The 26,851-nt window shown below is 35.0% G+C and overlaps 1 protein-coding gene across 2 annotated transcripts in view; it reads left to right on the top strand.

Annotated features, from left to right (window-relative positions):
* DENND1B (DENN domain containing 1B) overlaps positions 1 to 26,851 on the top strand; it is a 158,791-nt gene that overhangs the window by 129,006 nt on the left and 2,934 nt on the right. The window contains exons 16-21 of one of the 2 annotated variants that reach the window (XM_086617344.1): positions 4,707 to 4,797; positions 8,714 to 8,754; positions 9,583 to 9,651; positions 12,128 to 12,184; positions 12,997 to 13,104; positions 26,539 to 26,618. In XM_086617344.1, the coding sequence (XP_086473470.1) occupies positions 4,707 to 4,797; positions 8,714 to 8,754; positions 9,583 to 9,651; positions 12,128 to 12,184; positions 12,997 to 13,104; positions 26,539 to 26,618 (446 nt within the window). Of the gene's footprint in view, positions 1 to 4,706; positions 4,798 to 8,713; positions 8,755 to 9,582; positions 9,652 to 12,127; positions 12,185 to 12,993; positions 13,105 to 26,538; positions 26,619 to 26,851 lie in introns of both variants that reach the window. The other variant, XM_086617343.1, reaches the window with a different exon arrangement.

Genomic DNA, 26,851 nt, shown 5'->3' with positions numbered 1-26,851 from the left:
TTTAATAGTAGTAGTAGGTTTTTTTCATCATTCTAGTTTCTTTTGTGAAGGTTACTCCTACTTTTGCAGCTAATCCTCAGCACAGCTGCATCTTCTCCAGTTTTTCCCACTGACAAATGAGCTGTTTTCAAAGTTGTTTGCGTTCAGAAAGACTAAACCTTATTTTATTCTGTTCTGGAAAACCTTTTAAGCAGAAAATAGTTCTTAGAAGCAGCTTTAAACCTAGACCAAGCAGAAAACAGTACTTTAAATGCACCCTTTTTGCCATAACTGACAAATAAGCTTTATTTGTGCCGTTTTGTAAAATCCTTCCTCTGTTCTTTTTTATTTGTAGGTTTTTAATCTTCTCCCCCTCTCTACTACATTAAAACAGGTTAATTCCTCTAATTTAACTCTCTCTTCATTTTGGAAGTTGTAGTTATCTTTTCACCAAAGTACCAGAAAATCTCCGTTGGAATAAATTGCTGAATTCATTCTTTGTGTTACTCCCATTCAGATTATGTTCCTCTTCAACATCATCTCTTTTTACTTTGTAGTGCATATTGATCTGCTTTTTATTAATGATAATCTCAAATATATTAGTGCGTGCCAGTCTTTTGTACCAAAAATCATTGACTAACCTGTGAAGCGGATCAGTCCCAACACTTACTCTTAAATACCATGACTGGTGACACTTCCAGCCTGACACTTTTCCTTTCATTTCAAGCTGCTGTCTCCTTTTTGGACCAGTCCTCATCCAACCTAAAGTTCAGGTGTACTGTTTGGGTACTCTGCTTTTATTTCATCTAAACTAGTATTTTGAGATACATGCAATAGAGTTTTCTGTGGTATAGATAAACTGCGTTTCCTTTATTTAGAAAATTAATTGTCAAAGAATCTGTGAGAACAAGTGTTTTGATAACTCATATGTTATATCTTTCCATTTACTCATTTACCTTTTTTTCCCCCAAAAAAATCTATTTGTAAGCCTCATCAAATTGTTAAGGGCAAAGTCACAAAGCAGCATTTATCACAACATTTGTTTCTTAAGTAATAGTACTGTTATTCTTCACTTCAGCCTTGATAGACTCATGAATTTTTTTTTTTTACTGCCCGATATATGTGCTGGTTTCCTTAGAATTGTGTAACAGAGGTGAATCTAGGGTTTTTTTTGACTTGAGTTTTATTCCTCAGGTATTACAATGTCCATTTCTGTATCTCATTAACACTTGTATTTTTTCTTATTTAGCATCATAGTCTGTGCTGAAAATTGAGACAAGATATTTTTGGTGGGGACCATGCCTAGATTATCTTTTAGCCTCAAACCATTCTTTTGGACTTATAAATTATGGAGATGCCTTTTAAATCAGGTTGATGACTTCACGTTTTTGGAAGTTGAAAGGATTTTTTTATTGCTCTGAAACAGAATACACCAAACTGTTTATGCAAAACATACTTTTTCGAGGAATTCATAGAAGTAATTTATGAGAAATACCCTGATATGGATTACAACTATAGGGATGTCTGAAGTTCAATTTGCTACAATTTGCTGACTTTTTTTCTAAAGATGTCTACTGCCCTGAATAGGTTTAATTTTAAAAAACCTGGGTATCATTATTCTTAAACTGTTAGGATATTTAATCATATAAAAATAATTGTCTTTAAAAAAACCCTATTTATTTATATATTAAATATTCTTATTTCCTGATTAAATATCCTGTATATAACAGTTTTTCTTCAGATTAAATGTTTGTTCCCTTAAACTGTTTACTTGCATTGCTTCTTTTTTCACTGCTTTTTTTTCCACATCTTCGATATGTGTATTGTTACGTATGCTGACTCTTTGTTAGCTTTTTCTGAGCCTTAGAAAGGCTCCCCTTTAACTAGGGTAACAGGGAAGGTAGCTAATATTTATTTCAAGATGCAAATATAAGCAATTGATAGTTGCATCTTATATGTCGAATAGTTCTGATGAGTGTCCAGGGAAAATACTAATTCAGTCTTAGAACTAGCATGAAGCCTAATGCTAGACTATCTTGTTAAATAATGTAATTGTATAAGTAACATAATCTGCAATTTTTTGGGGGGATTTGTTCCTAAAATGGTGATAGATGCTAACTAGAAAAATAAATAATGAATGCAGGATTGGGACTTGAAAAATCATAAGTCTTTGAAAATTACTAGTAATTTCAAATTTCATTTACAAGCTTTATGAGTTGAGCTCACTTCTTGCAAGCTATCAAGCTGTTACTGTGTGGAAATCACATTTATGATATTTTCTTTGCTTCTACCAACTTTTAATAATGAGTGAATTGACTTGGAATTTTTACTCCTGTCTAAATAGACTGAGTTTCACTGGCAAACATTATCGCTCCTCCCCCACCCCCCACCCTTTGTCACCTGTGCTACAAGATCTTCTGAAGTGGATATGGTCTATATTTCATTTTTAGAATTCAAATTATTTAAGGATTATGGTAGTTCTGTCTTTAGTCATTTTAAAATCCAAGAGTAGCACTGAAATTGCTAGTTTTTCATTGAAAACAGTAGTCAACCAAGGGCTCTCTGGATCTCAAAGTGAATGCATTTCTTGAAATAGCAGCCCAGATTTTTTGAGGGAGTGTGGGTTTAAAAAATGAGAGGAGTAAACCGTAAAGTGTATGTATAATTTCACGTGCTGTTCTTTTCATGTTACAATTTAAGGGCAACCATTAACAGTGAATTACTCAAAAGTAGTAACTGCTACTACCACTACTAACACTTATCATTTCCTTTAAATAATGTCTCCTATATCTTTTTGCCAACAGTTCGTTGTCAGTATTTACATTAAATACTTCATTGGAATGATCCTCTAAAAACTAAAATTCAGTCAGTGTCTCAACCTTCTGTTGACAAAATTTTACCAAATGTTGAGTATGGCCATAAATCTTATGTTAGTTTATAGTATGGAATGAATTCATAACTTTCCCAAAAGAGATAATGTCTTACAGTTCAAAGGCTGGGGATGGGAGGCAGGGGTGGTGTGTTTGTGTTTTTTTTTTTCACAGCAGTAGCTAAAGATGCTCTTATCTCTTTTTCTTACTATGAAATAATCCAGTGATCCCATAGTGGTCTGACCATGAACCAACCTACTTGGAAAAAAGCCAACTTGGAGTAAAATGAAAAAAAAAAAAAAAAAAGAAGGAATTTAGACAAGAAATAGAAAGAAATTATTATCTGCATGCTTGCATTGTTCTTGCTGCTGGAATTTTTGTGCTCTGAGAAAGTAATTTGTTTCATGTCCCTAGTCTGTTCATTGACAAGCATCAGATTGTCACTGACACTGTTTGGGTAGTCTGTGGTAAAATATGATATAGCCAAATAATTAATTTTGGTTAGTTCCTATGTACTGTTTATTACCAGTGAATAAATCATAATTCTTGTTAGAAGATGAACCATGTATAATTGGAAAAGTGCTTTCTCGCTTTATCTCTCAGACTTGAGTTAGCCTTTTCAAAACAAAAAGGGAGGAGTTGCTTCTTGAAAGAATTTTAGAGCTTTAAGAATGTGCTCATTGTACTACTTTGAAGCCTGTTAACTCTTGAACAGAATGTATTCATTCCTTCTGAAAGGTTTAATCCTTGGTTACCTTACTTTGACTTTTTTTGACATTTTTGGATCATTTCAGTCTTTCTATATACACTCATATGTGGATGCAAATCCATGTGCAGCTGTAACCTCTGCATAAGGACCACTACTGCAATATGCATCTGTAGATGCAAGTGTTAGTGGTTAAAAAAAGAAAAGGGCAAAAAGATGCATTGGAACTTGAAAATACAGTGGTGTCAACCCTGAATGGGGCTCTGTCAGGTGGAGAGGGTTGTAGGGGTCTGCCTTGGCATCATACCTCATTTTGTTTTGGGACTTCATGCATCACATTCCCATATGCTTAAATGAAATGTCCTTCGAGACAGTTAGCACGCTGCCAGTCAGATCCAACCTTCTGCTACCACCATTTCTGAAACCAAGCCACAGCCTTCCTCTGCTGTGTCTGTGGGGATGGTTCTGCTACAATTTCGCTTCCATGTACTGTCCTTCTTATAGGGTCGTTCTTCATGTAAAACACATACACTTTTAATGGACCTCAAGTAGACATCATAGCCTGTTGTTCCTTTGAACTGGGTGTGGTGAAAGGTTTCCAGTTGTTCTAAAGGTGCTTTATGTGCATGATGAGTTCCACTTTGGACCCACTAGTGCATACCCTGAATGGGATACCACAGGGAAATTTGTTATGTTCTTTTGTTAATGATACAAAGCAAACTTATGATTTCAAAACAGAACATCAGGGAGCATCTCAGTGATCTGTATTCAATTGTGACTACAAATCCAAAGTTACCATTTGTAAGGAAATAAATTAATATATTTTCGTGCCATTAGAAGAGCAAGAAAAGCTTGAAAGCTGTCTAAAATATTTCTGAACAAACTGATGTGTAATTTCATTGACTATAAAATTTTACAAATGTATTTATAAATTTTGCATAATACATGTAATTTATTTGATACATGTAAAATACTCTGATATTTCTGTTGCTTATTGTTGCAGCTGCTCTTGCAAAATCCATTTAAAAGCAATATATTATCTGTAAGTCATATGTTGTCTTAAACATCTGTATTCCATTTTAATGTTCATGCTGAAAACTACGACTCTGTATAGCAATAGAAGGGTCAACAGTGTGACTTTTTTTTTTCAGTTTATTGATGGTCGGCTGTCAAAATTAAATGCAGGAAGAGGATTCTCTGATGTTTTTGAAGAAGAAATCACAGCAGGAGGCTTTTGTGGAGGTACAGAATTAATTTGAGTTTACTCACTGACAATGCTTCTTTAGGAGCTGTTCATGATGATGTTCTCAGAATGTCTTGTAAATTTTAGAAGTCATTATTATTACTGCTTCGTTGTATCCATTCATTCTTGGAAAGGTTTTAGCCTTTAACAAATCACTACTGGGACATACACTATTATGTCTTGCGTTATATCAGTATATTAAATGAAGATATGTTGCTTTAATCCAGTAAAATAATACTTAGATTTCAATATATGATAAAATATCACTGTATTATTTAAATTTTCAACTGCATATTTATGTAATGTGATACTTTATATGTAAACAATATTTTAAAAATAATTTTGAAATTTGTGCTGCTGAACTCTTTCTAGATAGTTATGTTTTCCATAAACACTTCGAACTTTTTTCACATCTGATTATTTCTGCAGTGCAGAAATCGGACTGATTTCCTTAGTTTTTAGAGAAATTTGCTTTCTACTAGAAATGTGTTACTCTAAAAAAGAGGGAAAAAATTCAACATTTGTATATCCTCTCAGAAGGAACATTGAAAGTTTACCTTCTTCATAAATAAAAATACTATTTCTTGTGTTGTTTCCCTCAGTTATGTTCACTGACAGTTGTTATAATACTATTCACATTCGCTAGCTTAGAAAGTTAACCCGTATAGAAGGGTGTGTGCTGAATCCATTGCTGAATATTACAGAATTATTGATTGCTTTCCTGTTAGACATTTATTACAACTATATTATTATTTGAGGTATCATATTTGCTATCAAAATATTGGATCAAAACGTGCATGACAGCACAAGTACTGTTTTATGGTCTTTAAAGCTTTCTCAATTAATGGAGGTTGTGTGATTTGAGCAAATCCGCTGAGTTGCATATGACATCTTTATGCGGTCTTGCTTTGCAAGACTACCCTTAAATGGGCATATTTGCAGAGGAAAGGTTTGGCCGCCACGAAGAAATCATTGAGTGGTGCAGAGCCATCTTCATCTTCTGCAAAATACCTTTTCTATGCTCAGAGTACATAAATCCTTTTGTTCAAGATTTTCACTGCCTTTTCCTGCCCTCTGTGCCTTGTGCTATGATCTAGCACATAATTATTTTTTTTTCCTGATTAAAGTGTGGTTAGTTATACAGAGATTTACGTCTTTTCTACCTTTCTAGGGTAACTTTTGCTTCTCTGTAAACAGATTTTAGGCATTGAGCATCCATTATTCAGATAGGCGATGTCAGTATTCGGAGTTCATTTGCTGACTGCAGTTAGGGGGTCAGGAGGCTGCAATAAAACTGCAAGAGAAGTTAGATAAAGCTTGTTTCTTGACTGCGTGCTGGCAGCCTGTGAACCACATCTCACCTGGCTCTGCTCAGGAGGGAATACTCAGCTTCGCTAGCAGTTCTCGGTTAGATTGCGCTGCGTGCTTACTTTTCAAGTCAGACAAGCTGTATATTGCCAGGTTGTGGACAAATTGCTTAGGGCACATATTCAGTATTTACATAACTGCTGTCTCATTATCGTTATGAAGTGCAGGGCTAACAATATGTATGCAATTGAAGGTGACATTTTGTGACGCTAATGGGATAGAACTATGATCTCTTTGCAGAGTTAACTCCCATCAACTTTACCAGGAAGCCCAAGGTTTTAAAAAAAACCAGGTGAAACCCAGCCTTCAGAAAAGTCACAGAAAGTTAGCATAAGCTGCAAGCTGTTAAAAGGACAGGTGAACATATCCTTAGCTATAGAGAGTATAATTTAGAAATTCTTGAATCAAATGGTAAATGTTTCTTTAGATAATTGTCTTTTTTAATTTGCATTTCTCCACACACGTGAGCATAACTAAACGAGCATGGAAATGTAAACTGGAAATTGGAGAATAAAACTTAGATTTCATTATTCTTTATGATTTTTTTTTTCCCACTAAAGTGGTCAAAACTTATTTCCCTGTGACTGTATGGGAAAAGAAATTTGTCAGCTGTTTTCATTACAATTTGCACTTTATACTTAAAATTTTATTTTCTGTTATATGCATTGTTCTGTGGAAGTATTAATTCTCAAGAGTTTTGTGTAACTTTCAAGACAAGAATGTAGTGATGATTAATTGGCTTAGCACATGGATTTTTTGTAGAATATATCCATTAAAGTAATTTGTAATCATGTTAATTTTACTAGAGCAGTCGGTTTTTTGAGTTGGTCTAGTATCAATGGTGCTAGTGTAAGGAAAATTGAAAAAGTGTAAACCTCTGAACCTATCTTTTAATAATAATTTATTTAAAGGAGTCAGCGTTTTCTTGCTGGAGTTTCAGGAAACTCAGCTCTAGCTGAGCATATGCAGTGTTAACGTGGCCTTTTCTGTAGATGAATATCTGTTCTCTTTATTGCCTTCTCTGAATTCTCTCTACACAACTGCAAGACAGTTAAATTTCTTGATGATTTTCTGTGATCTCATTTACTGTCTTTAGTAATTGCTTAAGTCACAGGCTGTGACAGAGAAAGCTCACATGTGGAAAGAGTCACTGCTAAGGACACCACAAGCCAGATGATACATGAATGTTGTTGATAAGAATTTGAAGTAATGAAAAACCATGTTAGAGAAAGTACTTATGGTTCACTGAATTTTCATTAACACACAAGCAGTGGTTAAATTTCACCCTATTACATGTTATTTGCATGCTACCTTCTCTGGTAGTTCCAGGGAGCCAGGTTGAAGAAGTGAAAAATGTCATTTTTGCTTCAGACTGCTCTTTGAAATTCTTACTGGAGGTAGGATAGTAATGATCATCAGGTTCTGTTCTTTCTAAGTGAGCATTGCTTTCACCTGTGCCATCATTCCTGAGAGTCTGACTGTCTCAAAATTACTTGTAAAGAATTTAGTGGAATGGGTGAAAGTGCCTGACATGAGTATAAACAGCTCATTTTTTTCACTTAATTAAGAAACTTGGGAATAACTTTTACAACAATACAGTTAATTCTCAGCCATGTTCTAGGAGAATGCTTTGGCTTTCCACTAGCCAATGCAGTGATTCCACCCAGGCCTGACTTAATTGATCATTGCAAAGCTTAAGAAGTTTTGAGAACTCCTGTTAAAAGTCTGTAATGTCAAGGATATATCCGTATGGTCCTTTCAAAATGGATAAACTCTGTTTGAAACTTCAGCATTCTTGTCAATGTGAGTGTCTTGTCTGGGGTTAGTAACAGCTCACAGTACCAGAGTACTGATGTACTCCAAAACTTTCTGAGGGATCAGGGACCCAATGTTTGGTGTTCAGCTGAAGCACCTTTGGGAAGTAGTGTTCTTTTCTTCATCAAGTGCTCGGTAGAGTTTAACCCTATCCCTTCATGGCCAGCTTAGTGGCACAATAATCCTCAGTAGTCCTGCAGAAGCCGGTAGCTCTCACTTGCCTTTTAGAGGTTTTCCTCTGTGAAAGAAAGTAGATACAGTTAATAATTAAAAAGGATTTTTACTGCACAGGAGTATATAGTTATGCTGGAATGCTTAGACTTTTCTCTTGTTCTTTTTCCTTGGGATGGTACCATCTACAGTCCGTGTCATTGAGTCAGTTCACATCATACTTTTCTTTCCTTCAAGTTGATGTTTTTCTTTTTAGACCTTTAGCAGTATGTTACCTTATCGTAGTTTTAATTTCTCTTTCTACCTCAGTTGGAATTAAAAACTCTGTGCAGTGAAAAGATACGCTTTTACAAAGAAATTAGAAAACATGAAATAAGAGATACCTAGGTTTTTTTCTTAGTGTATACATATTGTTGTCTTTACATTTCTTGTCTATCTGGAAAGAATGAAATTAATGAATAATCCTCTAAGGGAATTTTTTATGCAGATTATGAGGAGGGTTGAAACATTAAAATATTGAATGTGTGTTTGCTTGTGTTACATGTTGCATTTCTATTTCAGGAAATTCAAGATCTTATCAGCAGTGGATGCATACAGTGAAGGTATGAAGTTGGTTAAGTAATTGTACCGGCCATCCTGTTCTTTAAATCTTTGTCCTTTTCTTTACATATATGTAATGCTAGAATTTTATTCATCTGCGAGGAAAGTACAAGTACATTCTATAATAAATAACATATATATGGTATATGCAATAATTTTGTGGGGTTTTTCTTGAAGGTGTTTTTTTTTAAGAAAAAAAAAATCCCATATGCAGAACAAATGCCAAAACACACAAGATTTTCCGTCTGTATAGACAGGGATTTCATTGCTTTCTGTATCATGTTGCTTTCTGTAACGGTTAATTAAGTGTGAAAGCACAATTTGAAAGTTTATCACTTCTAGTAAATAGCAATTTCGTTAATACGTATTTGTGCAGTTTGGCTAGCAGAAGATCCTCAGTGTAACCTTGTTATTCTGCAGGATTAGTAAAATATGTTATTTTAGATTAAGAGTATTCTTGTGTGATTAAATGATATAGTTCTTTGTCAGGTCAAAGTATTTTTAAGTTGCATAATAAATATGATAGGAACACATGAAAAATAGCCGTAACTTCTGAATTGATTTTGAAATGGTAACAATGAATGAAGAATGAAAATACATCATTCTGTTAGAATGCATTGATAAATGTGTCAGCTATGATAATGACGTACTGTAACCCTTGTGTGTCTGCAGACAGCGGGTTGCGGAGGAAACACAGCTGTGGTTATTCTTACCAATTTAACAGGAAGATTGTTATTTCCTTACAGCACACTGATTATTTTTCCTTGCTGTTGTCGTAAGGTTTGACTTGTGTTAAAATGTTACTAAAATACATTTGTTCTGTGTTTCAGAAAGGCGGTGCACTGATCAACACAGCAATGACCAAAGCCACTCCGGCTGTGAAAACAGCATATAAATTTGTAAGATCATCGATTTCAAATAAATAATACATAAAAATACTGCAACTTCTTACAATCTCTCATTCTTTTTGAATACTTAAAACCCTAAGCATTTTATAAATGTACTGCAGAAAAATACTTCAGCCTGTAGAAAGTTTTTAGCTTCATTTGTTTTCTCATATAGCACTAGGATTTAGACGTGATTCAGTCTTCCAGATAGCTTGTGCATAACAATAGGCATTTTAAAAGCATCAGTGTGCTGTTTTTGTCTCAATTGTAATACATACTAGAAGCTTATTTGAATATCATTTAGATATTTGATACAGAGCTATAATCTCTTCCTAACCCGATGACAACATGATTAAAATATGGACTCTGAAACCAGAAATTCTCATTTACGCTAAGGTCCTGTAACACAACACAGGCATTGCAAGGTTAACATGAGCGTAAAACATTTTGTAAATGTTACATTTATATGTCATCTAAATATAGTGTTATTGTATATAGTTACATAGTATATAGTGTTAATATGATGTATTGATCTCGCTTCAGAAGAGATACAGTTCCTGCTGGACAAATGAAGTCCTGCCTTACATAGATGCAATTTCACGTTGACACTAAGTGCTGCACTGTTGAAAAGATGCAGTAAAGCATCAGTAATGTGTGCAGCAAGTCTTTTCTATCATCTGCTCTTTTAAAGATGATACTAGAATACTCACATTTAACTGGATTTAATGCTTATACGTTTGAGCTTAAACAATCTTGTTTTCAAAGACTGCCTAACCAAGAAAGCATGTGAGATTATACGGTATTATGCAGTACAGAAAAACAGCAATAGTGTAAAATGAAATGGGAAGTATTTTAAGGTCGCATTTTTAATATATGGGAAAAGACTTTTGGCTTTCTTTCCGCTTTTCCAAATGTTTCACCAGTCGGATGCATAATAAGTAGTCCCGAATAAATCAGTGCATCAGTCTAAGCTAGTGTATTTCCAGTAAAGTTTTCAAACAGAATTTTTAATTTTACATCAGTTGAAAAACACAACAGTCGTCAAGAGAAACAGGTGAATAAATGAAATATACTTCATATTCATGGACTCATTTATAATTTAAAAAATGGTTCATTAACAGGCTATCTGCAAATTATTCTTCTTTAATTTGCACTAGCTTAGACTGTGGTTATATGGTCTTCTCCCAGCCTTCAATTTTTATAAGTATGTCATTGATAATAAAGGTTCTTCAAAGTGAACTTCTGTGTATGCCAGGAAACAGTGGTAAATTTTGTGAGGACCTATGTGTATAAAGTATTCATATTTATACCCCATTTCATTTCTTATGCTGTTGCCCTTCATGTAGCCTACTACTAGAGAAATGAAACACGCATTTCTTAATTGCTAGATGACTGATTGGTAGTCTTGAGTAATGTGCTTGGTACCATCCCTCAGAGTTAACAAAGCACTCCAAAATTCATCCAAATGCTATGAGCATGATCTGGAAAGTTTAAAGTGGCTCTCAGGTTGGCATCTGCTACATGGCACCCCATTGTGTTGTTATTGAGCTTATAGATGTATGATTTAAGGATCAAAAAGACTATCTGACCTCTTGGTTCAAGAAAATGATTTTCTTTCTCTGAATTTCCATGTACAGAAAACCATGGAAAAATAGGTGGTTTCCACATATTTATGCCCTTAAATATATTTTTCAAAGTCCTTTTTTCAAGACAGCCTTGAAAACTTTCATGTTTTTTTCCTATATTCATGTAAGATAGATACTTTTTCTTCTATTAAAGGTTAGGGTTTTTAGTGTCATCCTCTCTCATATTTTCTTTTTTCCTACTCCCCCACCTTCTCTCTCTTTTTTTTTTAATGCTTTTTAGTATAAGTACATGGTATTCTGTATTGATAATTAATTTTTCTGTTGAGGAACATTCTTGGCTGTTTTCTATGCAACAGTGATCCTTGGCTGCCTATTTTAATATATACAGAATTCTCCCCTAAATAGCAGCACTATACTGTTCAGCAACACTGGGCAAAATCTCCATCTGCATATGAAATCACTTCATTTCTCTTAAGATTGATGTTGCCCTGCAAGTTGCCAGACTGGAACACTGTAGCAGTCATCTTGAAAATCTTAACATTTTTCCAACGTGCCTTACTGCTAAAATACCCGTTCAAATTTAAAGGACCATTTCAAATAAAGGAGAGATGTATATGACCATTTGGAGCCTGTCCTTAGTAATATTGGAGGATTTTTGAGTATGTATGTTTTCACAGCATTGACGTGCATGTACTGAAAAAAAATCCTTAAACATACGGAGAAAGCATGAATATATAAAATATACTGACAATGCATGTATGAAATTTGTGATAGAGGTTGTTGCCCTTTTTTATGTCACCAGGTGTTTAAAAAAAAGGTAACATGAGTATGGCATCATAAAGCATGTTCCATGACTACAGCCAGTGTCTTGCAGAGCTTCTTAAATCCTTTTATTTTTCTAGGCAAAAAATCAGGCAAGACAAGGAATAAAAGAAGTGAAGAGTAAGTTAAAACACAAGGTACGTAGTACGCTTTTTACTTTCTTACCTTGCTTCCTGTATCAGTTTGAAGTTTATACTTTACAAATCACATGAGATTTGTGTTTTTAATGACTTTTGAAATATGCTTAGCCCTTTGTTCAACAATACATTTTTCATAACGAGCCCTCTGGCAACTATCTGTCATTCTATGCATCCACTGAATAATCTCTTTATTGTTTGCATATTTTATCATAGAACAACAGAGGTCTTCAAAGATACATTAACAGGATGTATGTTTTCATAAAGTTGATTGCTTTGATATCACAATCGAAGCCTTTGCTTCAAGCTGAGAATTTGAGATGGAAAAGTCTTGCAGTACAATACATTTCAGAAGGTGTAGTTGTCCGTTGCGATTTCGTATGATATGGGAAAAATGGAAATGTTTAAAAACAAAGGTATAGTTTAGTTTTGCAAAAGCAACATCACAGAAGTATCAGGAAAGATGTTTTAGGCATTTTGTAGCTGCTTTTCCCTTTGAAAATTTTGTTTCCACATTAGGATTTTTCAATACAGAGAAGGAACTGTTTTTTAGATATATTTTATGCTATTTTAAGGAAACTTTCAAAAATATTTCCCAGACGTTTGAACAATTCATCTTTTAAATGACAATGTTGATAATTCAGCTTCTTGAAAAGCTAAATTTGATTTTCTTACTACAGATGGTATTTTCATGACAGTAATAGATTGTGGCAAGATAATTTTGAATGCATTCTGCATGCATAATATGGAGGGTACGTCTGCAGATAATGATTATAAATAAAGGAATTTAAATCTGTTTTGTTGTGTAGGAGAGTGAGGAAGAGTATGGAACTCGCAGTGCTAGTGCAGTACAGACTGCTCCTGTCTACACGTTGCATTATGAGAAAAGAACAAGCTCAGAAAAAAGACGACTGGCACAGGTAAGACACCTGAAACTTCTGTACTTATACACATACACATGAGGAAAATTGTTTGCCCCGTGTAGTAATTCATTGGTGAATCTGTTTAAGATTATTTTGTTTTCTGTGTTTGGATAGTGTGATTAAAAGACTATGTTTGTAGAAATACTGGTATACTGCTTGAATGGAGGAAAAGTGCTATTTGTATTTCATCCCTGCCGAGAGGGTAAAAAAGAGGAGATATTTAAGTACAGATCTGAAGTTTAGTTCTTAAATACTGTTTTTCATAAAGACTTCTCACAGCAAATACATTCTGGTCTATTCACAGATCAGTGTTAAGCTGTCTTTTTTATTTTATTATAGTGAGGCACATTACTTTTGTATTTCTAATAAATTGATTTGGCAGTCATATGGCCTTTAACCTTTTTCAGATAGTTATGATTTATTATTTTATTAATAAGTCAGCTAGTTAATGCGGTGCCAATCTCCTGTCCTTTTGTTCTCTAATCCTTTCTAGTCTTGATTGGAAGTAACAGGTGTAGTGTCTCAACTTTGGCAACTGTTTTAATGTCTTTGGATTCATTTTGACAGTTTTATTTCAAGGATATCAGTAAAAGAGTTCTTGTAACACTTTTTTTCTGAGACTAAATACCTGCATATGTACATAATTTAATATGTGGGTATATTTTTTACATTGTATTGTTATTGCATGTTTTAATACATGTAAAAATGTTTATATATGGATTTTTAATCTTTCTCATATGAGAATTAAGTTTAGAAATTCAGTCCAGTTGATGTAACAACATTTGTTTTTTTTAATTTAGATGTTGCAGTGATGACAATCTGAATTGTCTATTTAATCAATTTGATTTTGAATTAGTTTTTATCTGTAAAAAATATAAAGTTTGTGAAATTTAACATAGAACTGATGCAGATTATTGCTGAATGATACTGAAATTGTACATTAGTACTAAGTCATTATTTTTATTAGAGTTATAAATAATACAAAGACTTTCTGCTTTAATTATTTAGGCAGGTTTTACTTTGTACGTGTTTTCATGATCTCAAAGCCAGTGATAAAGTTTTAAACTGTGCAGCCTCAGTATATTTTTATATACAGGCAGTTGTGGTGCCTGCGTTCTTTCAGGAACTTGTGTACATTAGATTTTTTTCAATGAGTATCAGAAGAGGAGATGCACAATTCTAAATGTATGAGTGTAGACCTCTAATGTTAATAACACAAATGATTCTTAAAATATTTGTTTCTAGTAGATAAATGTCATTTTAATATATAGCAATTTCTCTCTCACCAAAATAATTTGATAATGTGAGGTACTAAAAAGTTTTTAATGCATTATAAGCCACCATTCACAGATTAGTGTAGGTGAACCTACAATTGTATGTATCTGTGTAAATAACACATGTACCTGTGTAGGCAGCTTTTCTTGAAGAAATTTGCAGTAGCTTACTGATATGTTAGTGCTGCCTACTGTTAGCCTCTGTGTCGAGTGATACAGAGAAATATAATTTACCTTGGTACAATTAAACAAGTCTTTTGAAGGCCTGTGTTTGAACAGAACAGTTTAACTTCTGTACATTTTTGTGTTCATACAGCTGCATACTGCTAAGCCTTTTAATTGTTGCCATTTCTATCGATCTTTTAGTTTTGAAAACAAGACAGAAGGAGTGCATGTCCTTCCATAGTTTCGTTTGCATATGTGCATATACACCTGTCTTTATGTATGTGTAGGCACACATATATATACATATATATAGGGTTTGTTTCCTAGCGAAGCTTGTAACTACTAGCCCTGCAGTTTTGTCCTGCTTCAAACCGAAGGTCCTGTGTCTTCTCCCCAGCTCTTGTCCCAAATGTTACATGGGCCCAGTGGGCAGGAAGGAGCAAATCATGATCGCTCTGCAAGAACTCCGGTCTCGCAGAGTTTCCTTCATCTCTCACTCACACTATGTCCACTTTTTCCTCCTCTCCGAAAGCAAACAAACCAAAATATTTCTAAAAAATAGTAGTCTGCTCTTGCTACTCTTGTTTGTATTTTGGTTCTTGGTAAGTATTTGAATAAGACAACATAAATGCAAGTTCTTTATGAATAAGTGGTGATTTTAAACTTAATGTCCAAATAAAAATATATATCTGTACTCACAAGTGTATGTGTATGAGAGAGGCTATGTTTGATCTAGTACTGAATCTGCTGTTTGAAAGAAGTGATTTTCACAGATTGCTGTTGTTGTCAGGTTTAATCCTTTTTTCTGAAACTCTTTATCCTGCAAATGAACCTTCCCGCCCAGATTTCTAAAATGTTGCCTGTGAGTGTCTGTAGCAGTATAAGGATAGTGCTGACGGGCAGTTCATGCACTTTGATGTGTATTTAAAGTAAGGACCAGATACTCATTAAGTTGCAATGTCAGTGTATTTGAATATCCTCCCAAAACCTAAACAAACAAAGGGGAGAGATTGCTTTTAATGGTCATCTTGCTTCCAAACAAGAGGTACTTCTGCACTTTATTACTATCTCTTCTGTAGTGAAACATTTAGAAACTTGTAAATATAAAGAATTTGGTGTTATGTTTTATGTCATGTTAGATGCATGCATTGAGCTTTTCATTCTCTGCTTCTCGGAGTTAACACAGTTAAGCATAAATACTAACTGTTAGTAACAGTACCTGAGATGCTGTGAAACACATTTACTTGGAAACATTATGTATGATATGAACACTTGCTTCACTGTAAAAGATCATTTAAATAACTGATTCATAACAGGATTTGGGGGTTTGGGAGGACGTTTCCTTTACAATAGGAAGTGAATCTACTTTTACCCCAACAAATAGTAGTTTGTATGTGGGTCTGCTAATTAGTACGGTTATTTCCTGTTTTGTTGATAAGGCTTTAATAAATGTCAAGGGTACAGCCATGAAGATCTCCCAATTAGGCTTTACGTTTGTAAAACCCAACCCCTTTGCTTTTGTGTGAAGATGACAGTTCCAACTGCAGCCTCAGCCTAACAGGGCTCAAGGGAAAGGATACTTCTCTGGTTTTATTGAAAACAAGGCCGCTTCGGCCCAGGGAGAATACCAGCACTGGTCACAGTGCAGAGCTGTTTTTAACAATGAATATTTACTAAGCTTTATCATTGCTGTCATAGTGGTTTTATTGTTTTGGGTTTTTTTTTTCCTTTTTTGCCAGATCGGCAATAGACTTAAAAATTAACAGTAAATCAAAACAAATTATAGCATGTAAAATAGCTGTCAAAACCTAATCAGAGGATAAATAATTAAATGTTTTATTGCATACTGTAGTGATCACCTTGCCCTCCTATAATTTGCATTTTGAAAGTCTTTCTTAAAAAAAGAAATAATGGGAGTGCACTCATACATGCTTGTGTGCACGCGCGTGCGCACACACACGATTAATCTTTGCCTAGGATGAATTGTTCTATCTCTAATATTCGTTTGAGCTTAGTCTTGCTTAGGTTAGCTCTTCTAGGCTTTTTATACGTGTGCAAGCTTAACTGTATTGCAAGTCAACATTAACAGATGGATTGCCCTAAGCAAGGGAAAACCACAACAACAAAATCTAGTGAAAGTGGAGGATTGACGCTTTTTATTGTTAAGCCTTATTAAAACCTTGGCATGTGCCCTGCTGTTAACTGTTTCATGCCTAGATCTAATAATATGTCTCTGGTATGTTTCATCTCCTACATTAATTAGATATATAGACGATAAAAGAAATTACTAGCTAAAATTTTGGGGAAAAAAAATAATGGAAGCATGAGATTGTTTCAACTCTGCAGAATCTTGCCAACGATATTGCTGAGTTCCTTTAACTATTTATGAGGAGGATACGGCAGTGCATGTATTAAACTACTATGCATTCACTTTTTGCATAATCTGTTTTAATTCTGTTTCATTATATGCTCCCAGGTAATGCAGATTTCTGGGTAGACGGGGGCCTGAATGCAGTCAGAGGTCTATAAAATTGTTCCAAATGAATATATAATTAAAAAGAGAGCGTGTTTATTATGAGCCTGGATAGTATGCCAGGAAGATCTGTTTGACTTCATGAATATAATCTTTGTAATTTTACTGTTATATCAGTGGTATAGAGTAGATTATTAAAAATAGAGCATTTCAAGATGTCAATAGTCCTAATGTATTTAGTGGCTAATGAAACATTCTTGAAGATTTGCAGACTACCGAGTAGGAACTACCAGTTCATTTTATAATTAGTAAAAAATACGTTAGCATTGCCCCCTTGTCTGTCTCTGAGGAGATATATGTAATACCTGTACCTTTAGGCGTGCACTACCTTGCACGTAATGGAAATGGCCATTTGGATTCTAAGTGAGGATTTACCAGGAATCTCTGTGTGTCAGCACTACTTTAAATGTCCGTATACCGAAGAAACCAAGTGAACTACTTCCCATGACTTTGCTGGATCTAAATACAGTGTCTAAGAAGGTTTTAAAAGCACTTTTGCATAAGGTAATAAAAGCCAAATTAGACTAAATTTTTTTCTTGGTATTCTCGAGCAGAAGAGAATTACCATTTTTTATTCTTTTTTTAAACACATATTACAAATGCATCTTTTACACTTGATTGAAGTATATGTTAGTAACTAGACAATATGTAATTCAGCTTGCTAGAGCTGATATACTTGGCTTCTGTTCAACAAAGATAGTAAATGGTAGGCAGGAAGATGTGTTCAGAATAAGCAGAATAACCTTACCTTCACGAGTGCCCCATTTATCAATACCCCTACAATGGCCAGTAAAATAAATGACATAATCATTAGCTACAAAGGGCTTCCAGTAACTGATTACCCTCCTAACCTGAAAAAGGTGGTTGAGAGTGGGCTATTCTGAAGACTTTTTTTTTTTTCCCGCCTGGAACATAAAAGAGCAGAGGAAATGCTTGTGATAATGCGCTGCTGAATATACATATTCTGTATAAAGTGACTGAACCTTTAAGTAAAAAAAGAAAAAAAAAATCCTGCAGAAACATAAAAGCTCAGTTTAAGGGTGTTTACCTGTATTTGGATTTTCAGATAACGTTCTTGGAATTGCATCTAAGCCTAGCATACACAGACAATAGTGGTTATATAGCCAGAGGTATTTTCTGCTCTCATTGACTAAAATATTACAAATTGTCAGATTCCATAAACAGAAAGAGCTAGTTTTTAATGTAAATCACATTTTGTTCCTGTAAAAATATAGTTTTGAAGTAAGCTCTTGTTGATTAGTAAATTCTGTTTCTGTAGCCAAAGTAGTGTGATTTGAAAATATTGTTAGATATCATTAGCTTCCTTTAATTTGGAGAAAAATCTTTTGTCTTGGTGTGTCAAGTAAGATCTCTTCATTCTGCAAAACAGTCAGATTTCCTTTTAATTAAAAATGAAAAAGCCAGGCAGGAAAAATTCAAATTGTAGATTACGAGAGTGCCCTCTCGTGGCTCTGATAATTTCTGAAGCAGTACAGGCACACACGTATCCTTTGCCTTGTGTAAACCTTCCTTTTTACAACAGAAGACCTCTTAGAAATCAAGAGGTACTTCCTTTATTTAACTGAAAGATTATCTGGATTTTGCACAAATTAAACATTTAGATGCTTTAATGTGTCATGCATAAGTTTATTTTCAGGAATATACACTACCAAGTAGAGGTATAATTACAAGATTGCTCAAACCCTCCCACACATAAGTAAGTAGTAGATACTGCTTCTAAACAGTGACAGTGGCTGGTTTTAATTTAGTCAGTGAACACATTTAAAGAAAAGAGAAGCAATATAAGTTTGTAAAGCTTTTTTTTTTATTATTTCAGTATTTTTATTAGTGTGAGCTCCAATTTAAAAAAAAAAAAAAAAAGAAAGAGTGGAAAGATAGGGTAATGGTCAGGAAATCGCTCTGGAATTTTTTGTTACCCTGTGGGCATTTAGTAGAACATTCATGTTTTTTTCAGGGCAAAGTCATCAACACATCTACCCCTGATTAATCCTACTGAGAGAGACATTTAGACAAGTGAAAAAGTTTGCAGATGCTTTTTCTGTCTATTATTGTTACCTATTTTAGTTTTTTAACAAATAGACAGCCTTTTTGAGGATCTTCCTTCTACAAACCAACCAACCATACTGATATGTCTACCAAGGCTTCTTTTTTTCTGAAGAATCTGAAAGAAAAATGCTATTTCACAAAGTACCTTCAAAACTGGATAAACCCTTTTGTCCTTAATTGAAATAACTGGATTAATTTTTTTCATCAGGAGAACTGGACATCTTCATGTAACAGTATCTTCTGTCTTCCGTGAGTTGTGTTTTGGCTCCACCTAGTCAAAGCAGGGAGCCAAAAGAACTGTCAGCTAATAGTTGAGACCTGTGTCCTCCCAACTTCCATGTTGCTTTTGCTTTCCGGCCTGAAAATTTAGAGAGCACAACCTTATGTCTAAAACTTCAGCTTTGGTACTTTATGTTCCCTAACCTTTTCTTTTTCTAATCGTGTGCGTGAGTGGAAAAAATGAAGAAGTTCAAGTAAGGAATAAAGTTTGACTGGCTGCAAAAGGAAGGAGTAGAAGAAACAGGAAAAGCCTTTCCTGCAGGAATCTCAGCATCTCCAAATGTGAAAGCCCAGATTCAACCTGTCTGATTTTAGACTCTACTGAAATGCTGAAGCTAGTAGCAATGCTACCCTAGACTCTTTCTGTGGAAAGTCAAGAGAGGCAGGCATGCCAAAGGGCAATTCAGCCTACCTAGAATCTAGATTACATCCTGATGATGCCCTCTCCTGCTGTTTATTTTTCTATTTAGTCCCTAAAGTATCTGAAATTGGTGAAGGGAATCCAAATATGAGTGCCATCCATGTTTCCCAACACCTTGTAGAGAGAGATCTTCTTTGTTGAGCAGAAGACTCCTACTGGCATCAAACAAGGAGGGTCTCTGCCTTGCTAACTAATTTTTCTGTTTGGAAGCCTGAGACAGAAACGTGATTGGAGTCAATATTTCTCTTTCTAAGGCATAATCTTTTTTTTTTTTTCTTGAAAATGTGATTAGTCTCTTTGTTTTTGTGCTTCATACAGAACTTCCCTCAGATAGGCTTTTCCACTGTCTGTAGGGTGGAAACTCTGATGGACAGAGTTCAGTGCTGCTCAGGTTTTCTATCTGAAGTTCTGTGTCATTTAATTAAATCTTGAAGTCTGGAGGTATTATTATTGTGTTTGGGATCACATCATACATTTTAGCTTCAGTCACTTGTATTATTCACTTAACATGTTTAGGGAATTGGCACATTTTCCTTTGAAAAAAGTCACACATGATCTCCAAACAGCTCTTCCAACTGTGATTTGATCATGTGGTAGTTCTGCTGATATAAGGATGTGATGAACGTTTCAACTGAAAGATTGATTTAATCAGTAATCTCTGTTTTACCAGATTAGGAATTGTAGCCAATAGGTACTGCATTCCAGCTGGATAAACTGGGTTTTGGTTCACTAACATCACAGAGACTGTGCACTCAAATTACTTCCAGGTCTTTTGACTTTCCTGTTACTTCAAAAGTGTACTCTCTTTTCTGCCTTTGTGCATATGGACGTTCACATGCTGTTGTACATGCAGACGCTGATCCGTTTTTCTCTTCTGACACGTGTTCCCTCTTACCTTCTTGCTCCTCTCTCCACCATGACCCCCTCCATTCTACATTCTGTCATTTCCCTTCCCTCTAATCATTGAGTGAACCTAGGGCATTAATAACCATCAAAAACGGAAAATAAGTGATATTTTTCTTTGTTAATTTTTGTAACTGGAAATTCTACCTGATGAATGAGATTCTTAAAATCATCTGAAAAAAAAAAAAATCCACGAAGAATACTTGTTTACAAAAGAGGTGCTCGCTTTAGTTGTTGCTAATAGCACTGAAAATCTATGTCCTGTTTTAAAAGGCTAACGCTTCTGCTTGTTGCCAATTAAAGCAAAGGCAGGCTGCCTTCGGATGGTGCACTCTCTGCAGCTAGAGTGATGTGTGGCATGGTGCCACAGTGTGTCAGCGGAAAATGGGCGGTTTTGCTAAGAATAGCCTCTGTGCCATTGAAAAGAGTGAGTGAGGTCTGGCTATCTGGAGGTGATACCTGATTGTGGGCAGCGTGGGGTCTTGGTCTGCTTCGAAGGGACAGAAGGTGGTGCAGGCTTCCTGAGGGAAAAATGGTCTGCGGTTCTTTAGAGAAAATGGAAGTTTACTTGCTGTTTTGGAGAAAAACCGTAACTATTTCTGAAAAATATTTGCAGAAGCATCATTATTCCTTAAAAATTGAAAGCAGTGTACAAAAATTCTCAATTATTATGTGTTCAGGAGTATAGCGTACATAAAAGGTAGGAAGCTTAGAGTTTGTTAATTTTCCACCACAGTAATTCAGAACATAAATAATTATCATGTGCTATCCATGACTAAGTATCTCAACAAATTTATCATCCTTACTTATAATAGATCCTAGCTCAGCATGGACATTAATGTTTCCTTTAACTTTACAGAAGTCAGTGGCGATCTCTGTTGCATTACATCTTACTTGTCGTTTCATAGCACTGTGCTCGTACTCCTATCTACACATTTCTGGTTGTCTATGTCTCTAAACAGATTTTTGGGGATTTCCTGCTCTTGCAGGCTCTTTATTGTCACAGAAAAGGATTTCTTTCTGTCACTGGGAACCTACTTTTTGTGGATCTCTGTTTCCCTATCATTTTAATTAGCAGGATCTCAGAATTGATGACACTTCTGTCTCATGTCATACAGCTGTGGGTGTTTCCAAACAGTTCATGTTCTTTCAAACGTATCATCTCTGTCTGAATCTGTTAAAGCAGAGAAGGTTTCTATCCAAGGAAGAATTAAGAGGTTTTTTATTTAACATTAGCAGTTTTTAAATTATCCATGAGTCCTACATTATAGAAATAAGTTTTAAAAAATGTAGAAGGCAAATATGGAATCTTAGATAATATCTATGTAACTTATATTCAGGACAACTTTTCTGATATCAGAGCGTTTTTTTTTGTGAGGCATCATTACTGCGTGTTGCCTTCTGTAAGTAAAAGCACGCAATTTTGTGAATTTATAGAAACTAATCTAGAATTAGTGTTTGCATCTGCCCTGGTCTGGTGTCCGTGTAGCTAATTGGTATTCCTAGTGGTTGTTTGTACCATGTCCTCGAAAAAGAAGGGTATTGAAGAAGAGAAAATTTAGAAACTGTATTTCTTTTTTCTCTCTGTTCTTTCTCTCTTCCCCCTTCAGTTTCAGCTCTGTGGAGTGTAATGTGAAGTGCTTTTCCTGTGATTTCATTATCCATTGCTTTAGGTCACAGTCTTTAACCAGAAAGGAAGGCAACAGGTTGTGCTTAGCTATAAAGTGTGTTTGAGAGATCTCTTGCTTCCCTATTGGAGGTGAAGCCATAATTACATCCATGATTCAGTTGTAGAGGAGGATAGGTAAAATAAAATACTAAATCATAAATAACAGCAGACTTGTATTTATTTTGCTTTCTTTTACTGAATGAGCAATCTTTCAATTTTTAAGTAAAAGGAAACAGTACTTCGTAGACTTAAACCATCACGGATATTCTTCTTTTCTTGAAACTTTATACATGTTGATGTATTGAGTAGCCAGTAAATGTGAAATTATATACATGGTGCCATTTATCAAAAGATTATTTGCTTCTTACTTTGAGGAAAATTAATAGAGCAGCCTCATTAAAAGTCCTGCCTTACTATTGATCAATAAGTACTCATTCCAGAAAGCTGTGCTTCTGAAAGGTCTAGCATTGAATAAAAAGCTGACATTTCAAAGATTGACTTTCATGCCCAATCAAGAATGTAACCATCTTACATTTAAATCCTTTAGCATTCATGTATTTTGTCTACATTTTTACACCAAAGTAGTATATTTTGTGAGGCTCCCAGCAAGCAGAAGAGAATGGTTTAAAGACCTATTCTCACTTTGTTTGGTTCTACCTGTATTTATACTGTCAGCACCTTCTTTATCTAGTTTCAGTGATCAGCGTTTACCACAACTGTATAGGCAGAAGACCACTTGGCAGAATGAGATTTTGAAGTGGGGCAGAAGCCCAAGAAGGCTGTATACGATGTATACAAAAAGGATAGATAACCTCGTGCTAGCCGCAATTCTTCCTTCGCCGTACTTTACGCACAGGCTTGAAGGTTCAACAACAGCTTGTGGAGAGCATGAGCTTGTTGTGTTTTAGTATGTTGAATTCTCCTATATTCTGAGCAAGATGAGAGATGAGTTCTTGTGGTACAGTGTGCCTGAAGATCAGAAAAATCTGAAACAGCAGAAGTTGGATCCTTATTCATGTTTTGATATAAAGTAAGATAACGTTAAATAATAGATTTATTGTGTAAGCAGAACTAGTTGGAAGAAGCAAAACAATTGAGTACTTCAAAGAAGTTTGTTGCTTTATTTTACAGGAAAAAACATGACAGCAGTCTATTAAGACTTTATAAAGTTCTGGTGCAGCAAGAAAGGAGTGTTACCATATCATTTCTTGTGGTAATAAATTTAAATGGTCTGGTTGTTATTAGAATGCTGATCAGGAAGGAAACAGAAGTCTGTCCTTTTTTCATAAAAAGGTTACACACTTCAAAATGCAGAAAAGACAGAAATTAAAAGCTTAAATAACTGCAAACAGCAGGGTACGTCAGTAATGGAAGGACTTCTTAAATGGCTTTGACAGCTTTTGCAGGTGCACATGCTATGTCACTTTGCCTAGTGGAGCATTGAAAAAGATTTATGGTTCTCCTTTTGGAATTTATTAAGAGTTTCTTTTTTTCTTTTTCTTTCTTTGCAAAGTAGTCTGGACATACCCCTCCCTTGCAGTCGTTTTTATTACAGCTCCTAGAGAAAAGTCACCTATTCAAAAACATGTGTTGCTTGTTGTCTCTGTGGCTAGCTCACAGAGCTGTAAACTCTGGAGAATGTTGTTATTTACAGCCAGATATTTTCCTTCTCTTCCCTTTTTGCTTTTTTTTTCTTCATATGTAAATCCATTTTTATTTGGTTTAGTTCTTGAAAATATTCCTGTATATTTTTGTCCGCCTAAACATTTAGTTTGAAACAAAAATATTTTTTCTAAAGAGAGATTCTAACCATCAGGAACTAGAAGGTTTTGGGTTTTTGGGGGTGTGAGGCTTTTTTAGATTTATCAACATATACTCTGTTATATTACTTTATGTGATGCTATTCTTGCTTTCACCAACAGACTCGCATAATTCTGTTTGTAGGTGCTCTGAGGAGCCACTGCTATTCATGTGGTGTTTGCTGATCCTAATTAATTTTATTCACTTCCTGTTTCTCAAAAGACACAACCTTTCTTTTCTTTTTTTCTTTTTCTCTTTTTTTTTTTTAAATTTTATTTTTCAAAACTTGCCATCTATGCTCTTTGAAATATTATTTATTATTTCAACAAATCAGTGAGTGTTATCTTGTGGGATTTCATTCTATTGGCAGAGTTAGTCCATCTACAGGTGAACAAGTGTCAGGTTTGGTTTTGTTTTCTGAAATTTCTCAACATTTTTAAAGAACCTTATTTCCTGCAAAATATTGTTTTCACGTTAGTAGAAGTAAATGTAGTGGCAGCGTCTAATTCTGATGCAAATTCCAAGAAAGTGAGACAGAGATGGGATTTTGCCCTCCAAGAGTCAGTTCCAGGATTAGAGCTTTAATTACAATGAAAGTCGTGTCAGAATTTTCTTGAGGAAGTAGTGAATTACCAGTGTTATAGAAAGAAAGAATTTTAATTGTCCCAGTGAGGGTAAATACTTAAAGCAGCCACTTTTAAACTGAAAACAGTGACTGTAGTGGCAGTAATCAGTAAGATAACCAATTAACAATATCGATTAAGACAGAGTGGTTAACCTCCCTTTACTTACAAGCAGGGTTATGATTGATCACAACACTGATGGGAATGACACAACTCACAAAACTGGGAAAGAGAAATATCAATAGTTTATTTCTCTGTGTTCCATCCTATAACTTTTGCTCAGTATGAAGCTTAGTTTGGATTCTTTCATAGTTTTTAATACTCTAATAATTCATTTTCTGTCAAGTGTTACTTGATTTAACCCATTAAGAACCACGTGTTTCCTCTGTGGATGAACAACTATGGAAAGTGTTATCAAAATTGCTGCTTTAATTAACTCCTTTCTTGTTGAACAAGAACAAATGTGTCGGTCTATAAAGAGTGAACATTGAGATGTTCCTGACAATAATGGGGGGAAAAAAATTATAGAGAGTGTCCTGGCGTATGTAGAGCGCTAACAACATCTGTAATAGGTGATGTACTGAAATCCTCACAGTAAAAGATTTCCACACTGCTTGTAGTCTGAAATTAAGGCCATATTTCTTCCACATCAGGGGCTTGGTGTAGGTTTAGGCACTTGGTGAACTGTGTGATGAGAAGTGGGCAGCAGCACTTATTTTTACTTGTGTATGATTTTCTTTAAAGTTAGCTAACACTGTTTTCCCTTTGCACAAATTCTATCCATATGTCTTTAAATTTTGGCCAGTTTTCCAAGGTTCAGAACCTCTTCAGTGGACTGATTGCCTGCATAGTTAATCTTTGCAGGATTTTGATATAAAACAAGTATAAGAGATGCACAGTCATTTGTGAAGCACAAGTGACTAAAATTCCTTACTTAAATGTTCTGGTCAAGATAGAGACTTTTTTCAGGTCTTGTGGAAATCTTTAGCCTGGTTCTGTTTGCTAGATAGTAATGTGATATAACAGGTTAGTGAGTACTCAGTATGGTTGTGTGTGAAGTTACAGCACACCAGTGAATCTACACGAGCTGTCTATGGGATGCTGTGAATGTACACTAACTTTAACTGTAATTTACAGTAAATCATCCTGCACAAAGGCATTTGTAGTGCACAGTTTTCAAGCTGGCAGACTACTTACTCTGCAGTTCTGTTTAACACCCTAACATAAATGTAGCTATGTAAAGAGACTACTGACTTTTGTATTTGCTACTTCAAAAATCCATTTTTCTTTGTGCTCGGTAGGACACTTCAACCAAAACTTGGCAAATATTTCTATCAGAAAGTAGTAAACCATAATGCTTTTTGTGATACGCTTGCAAGAAAGGGTAGGTAGTAGACTTCAATGCTTTTCCTTCAATAGCCAGTCTTCTGCTAATCAAGGCCTTGCATAAATAATAAGGCCCTCTATGGGCCATGAAGAAAAACGATTCTCTTTCTCTTTAATTCGTGGCGCTTGAAGACTTCCCATCCTCTTATAACAACCTTTAAAGGACTTGATTGATATGTGGTTTTCCTCATCAAGTGCTCAGGAACTCTTAATGACTAAAGTGGCAGCTAGTCTTCACATAAATAATGCTGAAATAGAAAAAAAAAAAACAAAACACAAACAAAAAATGATGTTAATTTTCTGTCCTCCAGACTCGTTTCACCCGGCATCTCAGTAACCAGGATTTTGCCCTGGATGAAGATGATGATGATGAAATGGAGAGAACAAGCAAGTAAGCAAACTGTTTAAATGTGTGTGGGAGAAAGGGTAACTAGTGTTATTCAGCATAGTTGAGTTCAAGTGATGCGTTTTTCTCCTGTCCAGGCTGCCAGCTTGATTCTTGATTTAGATGATGTCGAGTAGTTTAGGATTAAATCTACTTTTAAAGAGAGGGACAGGCTATTATATCTTTTCACTATTTATAGTGCCTAGGAGAGCTTGACATAATCCTCAGTCTTCACAGAC

The sequence above is a fragment of the Tauraco erythrolophus genome, chromosome 10, assembly GCF_009769465.1.
Source record: "Tauraco erythrolophus isolate bTauEry1 chromosome 10, bTauEry1.pri, whole genome shotgun sequence".
Lineage (NCBI taxonomy): Eukaryota > Metazoa > Chordata > Aves > Musophagiformes > Musophagidae > Tauraco > Tauraco erythrolophus.
This window is presented reverse-complemented; position numbering and strand designations above follow the sequence as displayed.